Here is a 19098-nt window from a genome sequence, read left to right on the forward strand (position 1 = left end):
TAAGATAAACACACTTCCTGTATCTGAACACAAACACAATACTCAAATGTAATCAAATGTATTACTACAGTACAAACACATTTTTAAGTGTAAAAAATTGTGCAGAAACATCCACTGTTTCAAGAAATATTAAAAAAAAACTTAGTTGAGTGTCTTAAAGTGACAATGTAAACATTTTGTGTAACAAATGTAAAACAATGTTCACTTTTGTGACTTTCAACGTTTACGTTCTAAGAAACAGTGACCTCGACATTTTTTAAATAAGTCTGGAACAACTTTTAATGTAAATACCTCACAAACTAACACGGAGCTTCGCTGGCTTCAAATATCTTTTCTGGGTGAGGGTTTATCAACTGGCGACTTGTCCTGGGTATATCCTGCCCCTACCGCCCCACCTTGACATCGACACGCGGTAGAAAAATGGATGGGAGGATGTATTAAGTAGCTTTTTAGTTTACTAGTATTTCCTTGGGCGAAAAGTTTATTTTGGTGATTCCCCTACATGAGGTGCAACATGAGTTGCTGGCTCTGTGTCGCCTTGGAAACGCTCGAGACGAAAGTGGCGCGTTTTGATTTGCAGAACGCAGACTTTCTTACCTCCGCCAAAGAGGTTATTTTTTCGCCGGTGTTTTTTTGTCCGTTCGTTAGCAACATACCTCAAATCTTTCTGGACAGATTTTGATGAGATCTTCAGGAAATCTCCAAAAAACAATTCTTCTTATCTACTACGAGTAGGAACACAGTTCACTTCCTGCTTACGGCGTTCTCCGCCCCCACCTTGCCAGTCCCGTGCTGCGCGGAAGATTCTGGGAGATGTAGTTTATATTCAGACCCTAAAGTGTCCGAAAAAAAAACTACACACACCAAGTTTTCGTTTTATATTGTCACAGCATTATTAGGAGGACTTTATCGACTGTGTATCGGCTGGGGACATCTCTGCGCTGCTGGTCCGCTACCCTTGGGATGGTTTCCTGCTGGCTCCGCTGTGAACGGGACTCTCGCTGCTGTGTCTTGGATCCTCTTTGGACTGGACTCTCGCGACTGTGTTGTATCCATTGTGGATTGAACTTTCACAGTATCATGTTAGACCTGCTCGACATCCATTGCTTTCCTCCTCTCTAAGGTTCTCATAGTCATCATTGTCACCGACGTCCCACTGGGTCATTATTTCACCAATGTCCCACTGGGTGTGAGTTTTCCTTGCCCTTATGTGGGCCTACCGAGGATGTCGTGGTGGTTTGTGCAGCCCTTTGAGACACTAGTGATTTAGGGCTATATAAGTAAACATTGATTGATTGATTGATTGATTTAAAACCGCAATACCGCAGTATCTACAAAACCGTTACATCCCTACAAAGCACTAATATGCTGCATACATACAGGCCCACATTTTCCGGAACAGTTGACTGAGGTGATCTCCATGGCATAGAAGCCAGTCATTGGATCTTTGTGATGCAGGCAGTGGACTGTGTAGCACAGCTCTTCCTCAAAGTACTGAATGAGCGACTGGCCTGGCCCAAGCACTGTCAACCCTTGGAAAACACACACCTCGGCTTTCTCTACACCAAACACACACATAAGTGTGTAATCAATAATTATATTATACAGGAGAAACATAGATAATTTTCTGGCAAATATGTGTGGGAGGAAACCCAGGGAATTAGGGTCCTTGGGGCCCTAACTAGTGTGTATTCATGCTTGCATCCCACATACGGCACTCGTGTTGAGGACAGCCACAGTGGCTGCTGCTGTCTGGGACCTCCAACAGAACCTCCCCCTGTGAGAAGACAAAGTGCTGACTAATCCGATTCTGCACTTCTTCACATTCATGAATTCTGCTTACTTACAAGCGGACATAGAGGCAGGGTGCCATCTTCACATTTGCATTCTGGAAGTGACCAGAGAGAAACATGTCTGTGTGTGTGATTTATGCAAATACCTAAAAAAAAAATGTGTGTGTGTGCGTGTGTACCACAGTGCTGCTGCGGACAACAATGGCCAGGTGGAGTACTTTGGACCAAAGTAAGACCAGATGCACAACTCACGGATGATTCAGAACACTTGTTGATGTCGCACACTGTAACACAAATAGGAAATACTGTAGTAGATAAAACAAGAGACCAGCAAGACTTCTGCCCGCGCCTCAATGCTTGACACCTGTAAAATAAGTGATGGAGCAGCTAAGAACTTTCATCGAAATAATGTATGATTTAAATGTACACATAAGGACAACAAATAGCAAACTGGCTTAAAAGGGGAATTTCCCTTTTTTGGAATTTTCCCTATCATTCACAAGCCCAATGAGAGACGGGAACACATACGTTTTTCTTTATTTATTCTGAATCGTAAAATACAGCAAGTACAAAGTGGCTAACAATGCCTTAATTGGAAGTAATATATTGCACCCATAAAGTACTCTAAAAAACATTCAAAAATACCCAACAGTACTATATTTACATCCATCCATCCATCCATCCATCCATCATCTTCTGCTTATCCGAGGTCGGGTCGCGGGGGCAGCAGCCTAAGCAGGGAAGCCCAGACTTCCCTCTCCCCAGCCACTTCGTCCAGCTCTTCCCGGGGGATCTCGAGGCGTTCCCAGGCCAGCCGAGAGACATAGTCTTCCCAACGTGTCCTGGGTGTTCCCGTGGCCTCCTACCGGTTGGACATGCCCTAAACACCTCCCTAGGGAGGCGTTCGGGTGGCATCCTGACCAGATGCCCGAGCCACCTATTTAGATGTCATTCCCTAAATATTAACCACGTATTAGCAACATTGCTATTATAGGCGCTAACGCCAAGAAACTACTTTTAGCGGCGTCGTGATCACAGAGAGGTAACCAGTTATGCACCTATTGACATCCTAAGCGTGTGAGCTGCTGCCTCGCCTGTGAGTTGGTAAAAGTAAATTTTAAATTTTAAAGCATGCCTCTGATTTGTATAGTAGAAGATTGTGACCATAAATCAAGAAGTTAGTCAAATTTTACATTCAAACTTAGACCCAGAGATGGCGAGAAAGACAAGAAAAGATGTTTGTAGCTGCCACCTTTTTTCCCAGCTGCGTGAGGATTAATTCTTTATCTAAACGGTAAAATATGAACATCCCATCAGTCAGCATCCCAATGAGAGCAGACATTGTACGGTAAGTGATTGTTTTATTATGTATGTAGTTTGTATTTCTTCTTTAGCACTTTGCAATACTTCCACTAGCTGGATCTGCTTATAACTCAGCTTCCAAAATTTGTAACTCATCCTCCTTATATTCAGGCCCAAAAATATAAGCTTCTGAATGATCATTTGTCCCAAAGTAATCTTTGTTGTTTCTCATGAAGTTTGCCATTATTAGTAGTGTTGACGTTGAAGGAAATAGCGAAAGTTGTTATGCGGCTGTAAAAATAATGCGCTGCCGTATGCTTCAAATTAGCAAAATATGTAAATATCACATGTTATTAATAATCTGCCTGTTACTACATTACACATGTACTTACATCATGTATATACTGTACAACATTGATGGAGGTTTTGTGTTTTTCTACTTTATCAATGTAATTTTTTTAAAATAAATTATTTACTTAAAATCCACTTTCAAACAATTGTTTTTAATAATATATAAAGCATAAATAATATAAAATGCTGCAACACAATATGTACAACTGTTACAATATTATTGATTATATTATATACTGTACCGTAGATCGCTATATAATAACGCTGTTTTTAATTCATCATTATCATACTGTACATTAATATTCTATAATCATATATTTTGTTCAATCAAATATGCTGTCTGCACTGTACTTTGACCAACAGGGGTTGTTTTTAAATGTGCAATAAAAACAATTTTACTGAACCGAAATGATTATAAAACTATTTCAAGTTTACCTTTTTTATTATAAAAATATGTCGATTGACGCAAACATTAAATTAGAATATTAATGTAATTTTACTGACCCCTACTTGTTATTTACAATTCATGGTAACTTATGAACAATTGTAGGAACAAAAAAAGAATGTTGTCAAATTTGACATGCTTTCAAGAAAATCATTTAACATTTTCATTTACGAAATTCTAACAGTAAAATTAAATTTTGGTCTAAATATTGGAGTGTTTTAAAAAAAAATATTTGAATTACGCAAGCAAGTAATTTCCTACAATTAATTGTGATGAATGAGAATTTAAATTTACCATTTCATTTAACATGATAAAAACATTAATCGTTTTTCTATAAGAGTTTATGCCATTGTTTTGCACTGCTCACCACAATGATACTGTGGGCAGCAGCTACTAGTAGTGTTTAGGTCCACAGCCAGGATCTCTCCATGTGAGCAGGTTGGAACAGGCTCAATGCACGACTCACACACTGCAGAGACACAACACAATACACAAGCAACACTCCAGCGGATGAAGGTGTTATCAGCAAGCTGTCCGAGCAAACTTACCACAGAGGTAAGAATAGCAGCACAGTTTCCCGACTCTGATCTCTACTAAAAATTGGTCCTCCCTACAATTTGGGGCAGGGTCGTGGGGGCATGCTGTGGGGTCACAGTCTAAACAAATATTAAGGGCAAAGTGTTAAAGGCAAGCTACAACAAGTCACTTGGGGATGGTGCTTGTAAGTACCACATCTGTACTCTGGACAGCAGGACAGGCTGCTGTATCTCATCACCAGGTGGTCCCCATCGTCACATTTTGGTGCTTCATCATCACAAATGGTCATGTTGCAATCTAATTTGTATTAAATGTAAGAGTGACGGTTTTGTTCGCTCAGCGAGATGCTTCCAGAGCACTTGAACTCACCACAGATCTTCTTCGGGCAGCATGCTCCTTCCTCCAGCACTTCTAGCACGTACTCTCCCTGTCTCTCACACAGCGGGGATGGGGAAAAGCTGCAGTCAGGCTCCACAGCCACCACAGAGCCATTGTCCGTACATTGGTACAGACAGCAGCTGTGAGTGGAGCCATTCCACACCTCGCCAGGGGACCGGGGGTTACCTTCGTTATCTGTGCACGCTACAGAACGCAGAGTTAAGCTGTTGACAAACACAACAGAAAAACGATCAGAAAGCAAATCACCACATTGATCCTCAGTCACACAGCGAGGAGAGTCTGGACGATGCAAGACAGTTCCGCTGTGACAAACACACTCCTCCCTGATTAGAGCACAGGCTGTCTCATCATAGTAGTCTCTGTTCTGACAGGTTTGACTAGCACAGGTGCTCACACACGGCTGATACTCCTTCCCCAGGGGACACCTTAGTGCTGTGATGAGATGAGCTGACTTAATGCACAGGCAAACACTAGTAAATACATCCGTGTGTGTCTCTTTACGGCAGAAGTTGTGTCGCCTCCAGCTGATGCACACTTGATGGGTGTAGCAGACGGCCACATACGCTGCCAGGAAGTCACACTGGTGGTCCTTGTAGTGAAGGTCCCCCGCCCACATGATGTCACAAAACTGATCCGGAGGAACCTGCAAACAGAGAAACATTACCATCAAGTTAGGAGTTATTATGATCCGGGATTGTTCTTTTAAATGTGTCAACCGTCCATGCATCCACCCATCCCTTTTTCAACTGCTTGTCCCTCTTGGGGTTCGTGGGGTGACTGGAGCCTATCCCAGCTGCAATCAGGCGGAAGGCGGGGTACTCCTTGGACAAGTTGCCACCTCATCACAGGACCAACACAGATTGACAGACAACTATTCACACTCACATACACACACTAGAGCCAATTTAGTAATGTTATAAAATAATACTAATCGCTGTGACACACTCAACATCACGTGCCTTTGCTCAGTAGTCACCGCCGGACAGCGGCATTCAGATTAAAGAACAGTACTGGCATTGTAGAACCGATTTCAATTAATTAGAATCACGGTACTTATACCATACGATCCTACTCTTTACCATCTTTTTTTTCTGCTGATCTTTTATGTCATTTTATTAAAGCAGGTAGTGTAACGATCTCCATTTCATGTTATCAATGCACTCAATAGTAAGCCAAACTTGTAAGTGAAGCTACTCTGCGTTTGCTCCAATGATGTCATTGGTTATCAAAGATAAAATAGTTTTGTCTTGTCCGGGGAACAACTTACAATGGGTTTGGATCTGAGATTTCCATCAGGTCCCCCTTTCTTTGTCCAGCTTCCGGCTCAACAGTAACTGAACGCCTTACAATTCCCTGATACGAAATAGATTGAGGGTCAAAAAGGAGAAAGGCTGATCAGCTTCTTCCTCGTTTCCCTGTAGGTTTCTTTTAAATTATATATCATGCCTCTCACCTGGAAAGTAGATGGCTGAAAATATAATCCGACATGTTGGGACACTTTGATAGCCATTTAGGATCGAGAACTGGCGAGGATGACGTGAAATGCGCTTGTTCCCCCCACACTGTTTCTTTGCAAGGATTATGAGAAATGTTTTCATCTAAATGGGAAAATATGAACTTTAAAGCAGTCAGTATTCTAATGACAGCAGACCTCATACAGTAAGTGATGTTTTATTATGTTTGTTGGCTGTCATAAAGTCTTCAGTGAGTAATAATCAATGATGAAGAAAAAAAAGAGCAAATATTGACGCGTTTTTTAAATGGATGCACCGTGTATGTTTAAAATGATCAAAATACATAAATATCATAGGTTATTATAAATGTGCTCGTTACTACACTACATATTTATTTACATCATGTATATAAAATTTCAATGGAGGTGTTTGGATGTTTTTTTTAAGAATTTTTAGGCAGAATTGCGCAGCCCCCTCAGGCTCTATTATAAGCAGAGTTTTGATTGCATTTATTTAATATTAAGAATGCATTAAAATCCATCCGTCGTCACGTCTTTCATAATGATTGTGAATGATCTGCAAAATTCCCCAAAAAGTGCAGTTCCCCTTTAAAGGAATTTTATATTTTTGTATTGCTGTATGTTGTGATGTGATGTAGGAACGGCACAACAACACACCTTGCTATGGCACGGTGTGAAGGCTCTCTGGTGGAGCATGTGCAGACAGATGGAGCAGTCTCCGATGGTGCAGTTTTCTCCAACCCTGCGAGCGTGCTCGGTTTCATCCGGTGTGGGCACCCTCCAAGCTTGCAGGAGGAGCATCATGTCTCCCACCTCTCTGACCACTGTGCCGTTAGGTAGCCTCAGGTCGTTCTCCGCGTTGCCATCACAGCAACCTATCATGACAGGTAGACACATGGCCGACTGTGTTTTTTTTTAATTCCAATGTCGGCTTGCATTTATTTTACTCCGGGGAGACGCTGACACTCACCACACAGGCCTTGAATGGGCACAGATGTCACGTTGGGGGTTATATACTGCAACACTGCAATCCCGGTGCTGTGATACCACTGTATACTAACATGGCCAGGCGTGCTGATCAGATACATCATGCCGGTATCTTCCACATGAAGAGAAAGGTGGGAGAACGGCAGCCTGGTTGGCTTGTAGTTGACTATAACCTATTAGCACAAAAATGTATTTGCAAAATTAAGATTTACATTTTCAGCAGTAAATCAAGTGAAGGACTCACCTTTCGATCCAGTCGATTGATAATGACGTGGTCTGAATGGGTAGTAATATTCAATTTCTTTAAACACAGACCAAATGTTCCACCTGTTGGACTCTGAAAAAATATATTAAAAAACAAAACACTAAACAGCTACACAAATTGCTGGGGTTTTTTTTTGCAAAAAAAGTTCCGTGTACTCACAGGTCTTCTGATTGAGTTCATGCTCTGCAAAGACAACAAGAAAAATCGACAAAATAATCTGTTTTACTTTTAGTACACACAGATATCAATAATGATTACCTGGCTTGTTGGACATTTCTCCACAGTGCCAATAATAGTCTCTGTTGGAAGCTTCACCAGGATGTAGGAGCCGTCATCGTACAATGCCACGTTATTCCCGTCAAAAGTGATCACGCGCAGGTCAGACATCACGGTGCAGCGACCTGGCAAAAATCACATTATAATCATATAACTCGCATACATACAGCGCATTTACATATGTATGTGGTCGATGAGGCTTACAAGGACACTGCCATTGCGGACAGCAAGGGTCCATGTTGGCAAGGATGGGCAGGCCTAGCAGACTGCATTTAGGGCGAGTAGTATTGAAGCGGCAATGCAGGGATGCGTTGTAAAGCAGCAGCTGCCCATTGAAACAGATGAGCTCTGCACACTCATCAATACGGTAGACATATGGAGGCTGCAGAGATATACAGCATTATATTTCCAGAACAACTAGAAATGTAAAGTGATTATTTAGGATCAGATTAATCACACTCTTGAACTGTGATTAATGATGATTAATCATAGGTTATTATTTGATGGCATAAATAACATCCAACTCGGCCTCCTCTCATCGTGATCACAGACCGTGTAACAATGTGGATGACTTAAGCCAGATGTGATTAATCTTCAAACATATGTGATAACGCTTTTTTTTTTTCTTCAATCAATCACATGCAATAACATCAACAGCCCTAATAGAAACAATAATTTCAAGTGTCATAGTAACTAAGTTGAGATTCAATACAGGAAAAATGTGGCATTTATCAAAGTTTTGATGGTATTGAGTGCATGCATGCGTGTAGAACCAAATTGCATTACATTGAAATGTGTTTTTCTGTGTTAGCCCTCTGCATGATGCAAAAACTAGAACCACTTTAATAAACATCTACTAAAAAGGTGACTAAAAATCTCTACTTTGTGTCTTCACATGGGAAAAAATATATATTTCTAGGCTGGTAATGTGTGTTTATTCTTACAGTACAGGGTGTAGTGGCCATGAGAACTGGGGATGTGGTAGCAGAGATGTCTGGACTTGTTAAGATTTTGCTCGTGACTGGCTCAGTGGTTGTGCGCATTGGTGCCAAGGTTGCCACAGCAACAGTCGAGGTCTTCGCTGTCGTTTTTGTAGTATCGACGATTATCACAGGAGGTGCTGTGGAGGTTATCGGTACTGGTGGCACTGGTCTTGTGGTGCCAGTAGTGGAGGGATGAGGTCGAGCGGTTGGTGGAGCAGCAGATGGGCGTGTCAGGGTGGGGGTAGATTCTGTTAAGGTGGTCGTAATTGTAGTAGCCTGGGGAGATGGACTGATAGTAGTGGCGGTGGTTGTTGGTCTCATGGTGGTAGTTGTTGGTCTCATGGTGGTGGAAGAGGTCGTGATTGCTGCAGCTGTGCTTGTCGTGGTTGTTGTCGGCCTTGTCCTCGTCGTCGATGGCATCGTCGTTATGTTGGGCCATGTCACAAATGCAAAAGTTGTGAGTGTCGGGGGAAGAGTCACACCTAAGAAAACATCACAAATACATGGATACTTGTGTAGAATTTAGCCCTATTCACACTAAGATTAGAGCTAATTAGAGTGAACCCTCTAAAGTTGAATAAAGGCCATTGTAGTGAGTCTCTTCATGTAGAGAGAATCTATTTTGTTAGCGTTAATGTATATAATGTACATATAGAGGGACGTTGTGGAGTACAGTAGACTTCAAGGGGAACTGCACTTTTTTTTTTTTGCCTGTTGTTTATCATCCCTTTAGCAAGGCAAGCACTCGTACAGTATATTTCTTTTTTTTAATGCATTCTGACTTGTAAATAATTGCTAGCAAAAGTCAGCTAACAATGAATCTAATTGGATTGGCTTTATTCTGCCTATAAAGCGGTCTAAAAAACATACAAATACCTCCATCAATGTTTTATAAACACGCTGTAAGTATATATAAGTAATGTAGTACAATATTTAATATATATGTATTTTTCTCATTTTAAGCATTAAGTTCACAGACACATCAGAATGTTCGCTTTTCCCTTCAACAACAGCTAATACTACATTTGTGACCTCACGGATGGATGGACGCGCTTCCCTACTCCCCTTCTGCTGTCATTCCTTCTTATTACATGCCATCCCGCCTTCTCTGATGTCTATAAAGTAAAAACCTCTGTGTTAAGTTGTCCATGACATTTTAAAAGGAACTAGAGATGCGCGGTTTGCGGTCTCATCCGTCGGGCGGGTGACAGGACGAAAAATTAGATTTTAAATAGATTCGGGCGGGAGGCGGTTGAACCATTCGGAATTATTTGATATACATGGTTCAGGGATCGGCAACCTTTAACACTCAAAGAGCCATTTTGACCCGTATCACAAAGTAAAGAAACAACAGGAGCCTCAAACATTCTCGCGAATATCTGCTAGTGGTCACCCAGTTAACAAGAATTAGGGCGTGCTATAAAGCCATTGTCTTTGACGCCGTCAACAACATGTATAAACTGCATGCCAGTTCAGTAACATGTAGTGTGCAGCTTCCGCAGAAACACGTACAAGATTGAAAGGCAATACTGGGTGACACAGAGTAGTTAACCCCCCCCCCCCCGTAAGGTGGGCGGGGTTTGGTGCTAGCGGGGTGTATAATATAGTCAGGAAGACTCATGGATGCAAAGGATCCTGGGTTTTGTTGTGTTGCGTTTATGTTGTGTTACTGTGAGGATGTTCTCCCGAAATGTGTTTGTCATTCTTGTTTGATGTGGCTTCACAGCGTGGTGCATATTAGTAAGAGTGTTAAAATTGTTTATATCACAACCATCAGTGTACTCTGTGTCACCCAGTATTGCCTTTCAATCTTGTACGTGTTTCTGCGGAAGCTGCACACTACATGTTACTGGACTGGCAAACAGTTTGTACATGTTGTTGAAGGTGTCAAAGTCAATGGCTTCATAGCACGCCCTTAATCTCGTTATCTGAAATAAGCACCAGCAAACAGTCGCGAAAATGCTTGCAGCTCTCATTTCCTTCTATTCTCTTTGAAACAGGTCAATATAGATCTATGAATGGTAAAAGCTGCCGACCCCTGGTATATAACAACGGGCGGGTGGCGGGCGGTTGCGGTGTTAATAAAATGTTGGTTCGGGTGAATGGCGGGTGGATAACGACTTTAGTGGTGCGGTTGCGGATGATATATTTGTCTATCCGCGCATCTCTACTAGGGACTGTTTTTTACAACACGGACCAGGAAGTAAAAAGTTGGACTGTGATAGGAAAAAGACGCCGCCACAGCGACTACTCGGTTTGAGGAAACAAAAGAGAAGGCAGGTTAAAGAATCATATTTATCTGTGTAATATGAAGTGAGAAAAAAATGCTGGGTTTTTTATGCGGCTCTATATTGTTCGAGAGTGGGCATGTGTACCTAATGTTTTGACCGGCGATTCTATATACTGTTTATGAAGTTTATTTTCGACCATGTCTAAATAATACAGGGAAGTGTGTTTGTATCATTGGTCCCCTATCACAGTAATTACCATCGCATTACCCCCTATTATTTCTCATTAGTTAATTAAGAACTGAAGATTTGCTTTGACTTTTTAGTATTAAAAATGTCACATGCTTAACTTATTTTTACATTTTCATGACTCCAAACATATTACCTAAAACATTACTTATACAGTCAATAGTTTTACTTTATTTCAAACATGCCTACAAGGTTACATTGTAGTACATGATCACATATTTACTACAAAGATTTTATGATCACACAACTGATTATTTCCATTTCCGTTATTTCCTTTGAAAAAATGTGGACCACCACCCTGGATTAGATTGATTCTTTAGAGGTTTGGCAGTATACAATCTCTCTACAATTACTCACAATCCTCCATGTAGACACATCTGCTGGTGACTTCATCTAGCACCATGTTTTTGGGACATCGTGGGAAGCAGCCCTCCACACTGAAACACACAGAAAGTACTAAAACCAGGGGTGTCAAACTCATTTTAGCTCAGCATGTAGTAAAATCTATTCCCACGTTGGCTGGACGGGTAAAATCATGGCATAATAACTTAAAAAATACAACTTTACCGTGTACAACTCGTTGGTATACTTGCTAGCCCCGGTATAAACTATTTGCTTGCCTAACAGAACTGCTATTGCGACATCCAGTGGACACATTTAGAACAGCAGTTTCTTTAATTACCAAAATGCAGCTCAATTTTACAGTTAGCAAGCTCATCTCGCGGGCCGTATTGAACATGGGCCGCATGTTTAACATCCCTGACTAAAACACAAAATAATAACACTCGAGCTGGGGTGTCCAACCCGTTTTCAATGAGGGCCACATCGCAGTAATGGGTGCTCTTCGAAGACCGACTGTAACAGCGAATAACATATAAATACCTACTAATATGATTATTGTGTGAATGCCCGAGCATTTCTATCCTTCTTCCACCAAAGTTTGCCGAAGTACACAGCCCAAAGTTTTCTTCCAATCGGAACCATTTAAGTGTCAAAACGTTTGGCTCGATCGGGAATCGTGTTCTCACCAAAATAATAAAAATATCCTAATGACCCATAATTCCTGGTTTTCCGGGACATTTTAACCATTGATAATGAATGGGCCATCTTTCGAACTTGCACACTTCCCGCATTTCTCACCTGTTTCGAATCGTAACACTTTCAACATCTTCCACTCATTTTGAACAATCAAACTACCATGTTCCAAGTTCGAACAAATTCCAGGCATTTCCAGAATTCTAGGGTTTTCCAATGCCCCATTTTCACCTTGCTTGAAACTTTTAGTAGATTGCACAGTACAGTACATATTCCGTACAATTGACCACTAAATTGTAACACCCGAATAAGTTTTTCATTTGTTTAAGTCGGGGCCCACGTTAATCAATTCATGTTAATCAATTCATGTTAATTAATTCACCTCTTGCTGGAAAGTTTTCATAGTCAACATTTTCCCCATAAAATCCAACCATTCCACCATCGAAACATTCCTTTAGTTGTGACAACAAATGTTGTTGTTTTTTTCGTACAAAATCACTAAATTTCAGGAGTTCTTAAATACTAAATTCAAACGGTTAGTTAGTACGACAACCATTTTCAACCGATTCAAAACATTCTAAAACCACCCCATTCATATCATCTAAGACAATGCTATAGTATCGATATTAAAAAAAAAAAAAACGTTTTCAGGAAATTCCTATTCAAATGAATGGACATATTCAAAGTTCGACAATGCCCAAATTTCTCAAAATTGTGCGCCATTTTTCACTAAATTCGGACCTTTCAACTATCCACACCACATTACTCTTCCGAGATATCGAAAGCACACCATGTTTTCAATTTTTCCAAAAATAACGGTTTTCTCAGAATTTCCAATAATTTTCCCCTTATTGACAATGAATGGGTAGTATACAAAATTCTGCACATCCCACATTTCTCATCTGATTTGAACCGTGCCAACATCCACACACTCCACTCATAGACATTTAAGCATTTCAGTTCCCCTCACGTGCATTATTAAAACAAATTACATTTTACAGTTAAAAAACCGGCAACTTAGTCACCAGAATTTTACTGTAAAATATTTAGTGCTGTTATGGTGGGGTCTCATGATTATGTGCTGTTGGTTTTTCCAAGTTGCAGATGAGAAAAGGGTTTATTATGACAACTCAGGCAACTAACATGGGTGCTGAAACAGAAACAAGGGACTCCCAAATCCAAACAAAACATGATTCGTGCTATGGATAATCACAAGTGTTTTAACATAATATTATGGTAAATGAAAAACAGTAGCACTGATTTTTCACGGCGGCGTAGTTGCCAGAATGTTAATGTGAAAATTAAGTTTTTTTTTTTTTTTAAAACATATTACTGTAAATGGAAAACAATACCACTGCGTCGTTTTTATTCTGGCATCTGAGCTGCCAGTTTTTTACAGTAAAAAAGTTGGTACTGTTTTTCACCGTAAAAACAAAAAAACGTAGATTTTATGGTAAAAAAATACTTTGAATCTTTGAAATCATAAGTTGAGCAAATATTCAAGTATTTAGTCTTATTTTAACAAAATAAATTGTTTCAAAAGTATGATATTTTTTGCAATGTGAATAAAATTAAAGTTAAAAAGAATGGAATTGAATGCAGTACATATATACCTTCTGTCAAAATGGAAAGAATAAATACATTTAGTAAGAAAAGACAAAGTACTTATATGACACATATTTCCAGGTGTAATATAAAATGATCTGGCTCCCGGGCCTTGAGTTTGACACCTGTACACTAGCGAGTGTATGTGTATGTGTATGTGTGTGTGCGTGCGCCATGGAGGGCTGTCGGAAAGCAGGGGCTCTTACAGAGGCAGGAACTGGCAGCGTGTAGCATCTGGGTCACCGCATGTGCGCACGCAAGGGCTGGCACAGGCATGATAGCGCCACTCGCACATCATACGGTAGGGGATGACCAGATGAGTCTCTGAATGTAGAGAGAATCCATTTTGTTAGCGTTAATGTACATAATATACATGTAGAGGGCCATTGGGGAGTACAGTAGACTTCAAAGGGAACTGCACTTTTTTTGGAAAAAAAAATATCACAATTCCTATGTAAGACAACACCTGATTTTCTTTTTTTAAATGCATTCTGAGTTGTAAATTACGACAAGTATGAGGGAGCTGATTGAGTACACTATTGCGACCCTAATAAAAAGCCAAAAATAATCCATTTACATCGCATGACCTGAATACTGACCAAGTGTTAGCAATATTATTATCTTAAGCGCCAACACGGACAGATAGACAATTTTTAGGGACACCTTGATCACAGAGAGGAAACTAGCTTATGCTGCTATATTGACATATTCAGCCGGTGAGCTGCTGCATCGCCAATGAGCTAGTGAAAGTTAATTGTAGATTATAAATCATGCCTCTCACTTGGATAATAGAAGGTTGTGGACATTAACCGAGAAGTTTGTCAACTTTGATGTCCAACCAATACTCGGCGATGGGGAGAAAGACAGAAAAAGAAGCTTGTTTGTGGCATTAACAGTTTAATTAATCATTAAACCTGCATGATGATTATGATTAATCCTTCATCCAAACGGGAAGATATGAACACGCCATCAATTGGCATCACATTGATGGAGTTCGTATATCTTGTATAGCACTCAACAATACTGCTACAGGGTTTCACTAAAGCTGGATCTATTAAGCATCCATTCATCCATCCATCCATCATCTTCCGCTTATCCGAGGTCGGGTCGCGGGGGCAACAGCCTAAGCAGGGAAACCCAGACTTCCCTCTCCCCAGCCACTTCGTCTAGCTCTTCCCGGGGGATCCCGAGGCGTTCCCAGGCCAGCCGAGAGACATAGTCTTCCCAACGTGTCCTGGGTCTTCCCCGTGGCCTCCTACCGGTTGGACGTGCCCTAAACACCTCCCTAGGGAGGCGTTCGGGTGGCATCCTGACCAGATGCCCGAACCACCTCATCTGGCTCCTCTCGATGTGAAGGAGCAGCGGCTTTACTTTGAGTTCCTCCCGGATGGCAGAGCTTCTCACCCTATCTCTAAGGGAGAGCCCCGCCACACGGCGGAGGAAACTCATTTCGGCCGCTTGTACCCGTGATCTTATCCTTTCGGTCATGACCCAAAGCTCATGACCATAGGTGAGGATGGGAACGTAGATCGACCGGTAAATTGAGAGCTTTGCCTTCCGAGTCAGCTCCTTCTTCACCACAACGGACCGGTACAACGTCCGCATTACTGAAGACGCCGCACCGATCCGCCTGTCGATCTCACGATCCACTCTTCCCTCACTCGTGAACAAGACTCCTAGGTACTTGAACTCCTCCACTTGGGGCAGGGTCTCCTCCCCAACCCGGAGATGGCACTCCACCCTTTTCCGGGCGAGAACCATGGACTCGGACTTGGAGGTGCTGATTCTCATTCCGGTCGCTTCACACTCGGCTGCGAACCGATCCAGCGAGAGCTGAAGATCCCGGTCAGATGAAGCCATCAGGACCACATCATCTGCAAAAAGCAGAGACCTAATCCTGCGGTTACCAAACCGGAACCCCTCAACGCCTTGACTGCGCCTAGAAATTCTGTCCATAAAAGTTATGAACAGAATCGGTGAACAAGGACAGCCTTGGCGGAGTCCAACCCTCACTGGAAATGTGTTCGACTTACTGCCGGCAATGCGGACCAAGCTCTGGCACTGATCGTACAGGGAACGGACCGCCACAATAAGACAGTCCGATATCCCATACTCTCTGAGCACTCCCCACAGGACTTCCCGAGGGACACGGTCGAATGCCTTCTCCAAGTCCACAAAGCACATGTAGACTGGTTGGGCAAACTCCCATGCACCCTCAAGAACCCTGCCGAGAGTATAGAGCTGGTCCACAGTTCCACGACCAGGACGAAAACCACACTGTTCCTCCTGAATCCGAGGTTCGACTATCCGACGTAGCCTCCTCTCCAGTACACCTGAATAAACCTTACCGGGAAGGCTGAGGAGTGTGATCCCACGATAGTTGGAACACACCCTCTGGTCCCCCTTCTTAAAGAGAGGAACCACCACCCCGGTCTGCCAATCCAGAGGTACCGCCCCCGATGTCCACGCGATGCTGCAAAGTCTTGTCAACCAAGACAGCCCCACAGCATCCAGAGCCTTAAGGAACGCCGGGCGGATCTCGTCCACCCCTGGGGCCTTGCCACCGAGGAGCTTTTTAACTACCTCAGCGACCTCAGCCCCAGAAATAGGAGAGTCCACCACAGATTCCCCAGGCACTGCTTCCTCATAGGAAGACGTGTTGGTGGGATTGAGGAGGTCTTCGAAGTATTCCTTCCACCTATCCACAACATCCGCAGTCGAGGTCAGCAGAACACCATCCGCACCATACACGGTGTTGATAGTGCACTGCTTCCCCTTCCTGAGGCGGCGGACGGTGGTCCAGAATCGCTTCGAAGCCGTCCGGAAGTCGTTTTCCATGGCTTCCCCGAACTCTTCCCATGTCCGAGTTTTTGCCTCCGCGACCGCTGAAGCTGCACAGCGCTTGGCCTGTCGGTACCTGTCCACTGCCTCCGGAGTCCTATGAGCCAAAAGGACCCGATAGGACTCCTTCTTCAGCTTGACGGCATCCCTCACCGCTGGTGTCCACCAAGGGGTTTTAGGATTGCTGCCCCGACAGGCACCAACTACCTTGCGGCCACAGCTCCGATCTGCCGCCTCGACAATAGAGGTGCGGAACATGGTCCACTCGGACTCAATGTCCAGCACCTCCCTCGTGACATGTTCAAAGTTCTTCCGGAGGTGGGAATTGAAACTTTGTCTGACAGGAGACTCTGCCAGACGTTCCCAGCAGACCCTCACAATGCGTTTGGGCCTCCCAGGTCTGTCCGGCATCCTCCCCCACCATCGCAGCCAACTCACCACCAGGTGGTGATCGGTAGAAAGCTCTGCCCCTCTCTTCACCCGAGTGTCCATAACATGAGGCCGCAAATCCGATGACACAACTACAAAGTCGATCATGGAACTGCGGCCTAGGGTGTCCTGGTGCCAAGTGCACATATGGACACCCTTATGTTTGAACATGGTGTTTGTTATGGACAAACTGTGACGAGCACAAAAGTCCAATAACAAAACACCACTCGGGTTCAGATCCGGGCGGCCATTCTTCCCAATCACGCCTCTCCAGGTTTCACTGTCGTTGCCAACGTGAGCGTTGAAGTCTCCCAGTAGGACAAGGGAATCACCCGGGGGGGCACTTTCCAGTACTCCCTCGAGCGTTCCCAAAAAGGGTGGGTACTCTGAACTGCTGTTTGGTGCATAAGCACAAACAACAGTCAGGACCCGTTCCCCCACCCGAAGGCGGAGGGAGGCTACCCTTTCGTCCACCGGGTTGAACTCCAACGTACAGGCTTTGAGCCGGGGGGGAAACAAGAATTGCCACCCCAGCCCGTCGCCTCTCACTGCCGGCAACGCCAGAGTGGAAGAGGGTCCAATCCCTCTCGAGAGAAGTGGTTCCAGAGCCCTTGCTGTGCGTCGAAGTGAGTCCGACTATATCCAGCCGGAATTTATTGACTTCGCGCACTAGCTCAGGCTCTTTCCCCCCCAGTGACGTGACGTTCCACGTCCCAAGAGCTAGCTTCTGTAGCCGAGGATCGGACCGCCAAGTGCCCTGCCTTCGGCTGTCGCCCAGCTCACAATGCACCCGACCTCTATGGCCCCTGCTATGGGTGGTGAGCCCATTGGAGGGGTGACCCACGTTGCCTCTTCGGGCTGTGCCCGGCCGGGCCCCATGGGAACAGGCCCGGCCACCAGGCGCTCGCCATCGTGCCCCACCTCCGGGCCTGGCTCCAGAGGGGGGCCCCGGTGACCCGCGTCCGGGCGAGGGAAATCTGGGTCCATGATGTTTCACACTGCTTTTAAAACTTGTAACTCATCCTTCTTATATTCAGCTTAAAAATTTTACATTTCTGGATTATCATTTGTCTCAAAGTTGTCATTGTTGCTGCTCATGAAGTCTGTCATGATTATTAGTGTTGTTGAAGGAATAAGCAAATGTGATGTTTCTGTGAAATGAATACACCGCTGTATGCTTAAAATGGGCAAATTATATAAGTATTACGTGTTATTATGAATGTGCCTATTACTACGTTACATATATACTTACTGCTTGTATATAAAATGTTAATGGATGTTTTTCAGAATTATTTATAAGTGGAATAGAGCAACTTCCGCTTTCTCCATCGTTAGGTGTCTTTTGGTAACATTTATTTACGAGTTACAATGCATAAGAAAAGGTAAAACATGTGTTCTTGTCACACATATGGATTGTGAATGATAAGCACAATTCCAAAACACGTGCAGTTCCCCTCTAAGGTGGATAGGGTTCGAGGGCATGTAGAATTATGTGGTATGATATAGCTCAGTGGTTCTCAAACTTAAATACTCAATAATAACAAGGCAAAGGCATTATTTAACAGGTATATTTCATGTTTGGCCACTGTAAAATTACACACAGTTTGAACAGTGACAGCGTTATTTAATTAAGTGATTCTTTGGCATACCACTAGATCAGGGGTCTCAAACTCAATTTACCTGGGGCCACTGAATGCAGAAACTGGGAGAAGCTGGGCCGCAAGAAAAGATTTCTTAAAAAATCTAACATGCACTTTTTAATGAATTCACCTTCTATGAAAGCCAACACTCACGATTTTTCCGGGAGACTCCTGAATTTCAGTGCACCTACAGAAAATCTACCGGTGCAACCATTTTCCCGAATTTGTCCCAATTTTCACCCGGCCGACATTATTATGG

General features: G+C 43.1%; 1 protein-coding gene across 1 annotated transcript in view; it reads right to left on the minus strand.

Annotated features, from left to right (window-relative positions):
* The window catches only part of otogl (otogelin-like), an 82951-nt gene that overhangs the window by 14284 nt on the left and 49569 nt on the right, over positions 1-19098 (minus strand). The window contains exons 33-51 of the mRNA XM_061893773.1: positions 14136-14253; positions 11647-11726; positions 8774-9294; positions 8034-8211; positions 7812-7954; positions 7713-7736; positions 7533-7625; positions 7272-7461; positions 6959-7176; positions 5329-5470; positions 5074-5259; positions 4798-5010; positions 4621-4725; positions 4440-4547; positions 4259-4360; positions 1973-2077; positions 1848-1888; positions 1714-1777; positions 1381-1559 (exon numbers count right to left, since the gene is read on the minus strand). Coding sequence (XP_061749757.1) covers positions 1381-1559; positions 1714-1777; positions 1848-1888; positions 1973-2077; positions 4259-4360; positions 4440-4547; positions 4621-4725; positions 4798-5010; positions 5074-5259; positions 5329-5470; positions 6959-7176; positions 7272-7461; positions 7533-7625; positions 7713-7736; positions 7812-7954; positions 8034-8211; positions 8774-9294; positions 11647-11726; positions 14136-14253 — 2810 coding nt within the window. The remainder of the gene's footprint in view (positions 1-1380; positions 1560-1713; positions 1778-1847; positions 1889-1972; positions 2078-4258; positions 4361-4439; positions 4548-4620; positions 4726-4797; positions 5011-5073; positions 5260-5328; positions 5471-6958; positions 7177-7271; positions 7462-7532; positions 7626-7712; positions 7737-7811; positions 7955-8033; positions 8212-8773; positions 9295-11646; positions 11727-14135; positions 14254-19098) is intronic.

The sequence above is a fragment of the Nerophis ophidion genome, linkage group LG03, assembly GCF_033978795.1.
Source record: "Nerophis ophidion isolate RoL-2023_Sa linkage group LG03, RoL_Noph_v1.0, whole genome shotgun sequence".
Lineage (NCBI taxonomy): Eukaryota > Metazoa > Chordata > Actinopteri > Syngnathiformes > Syngnathidae > Nerophis > Nerophis ophidion.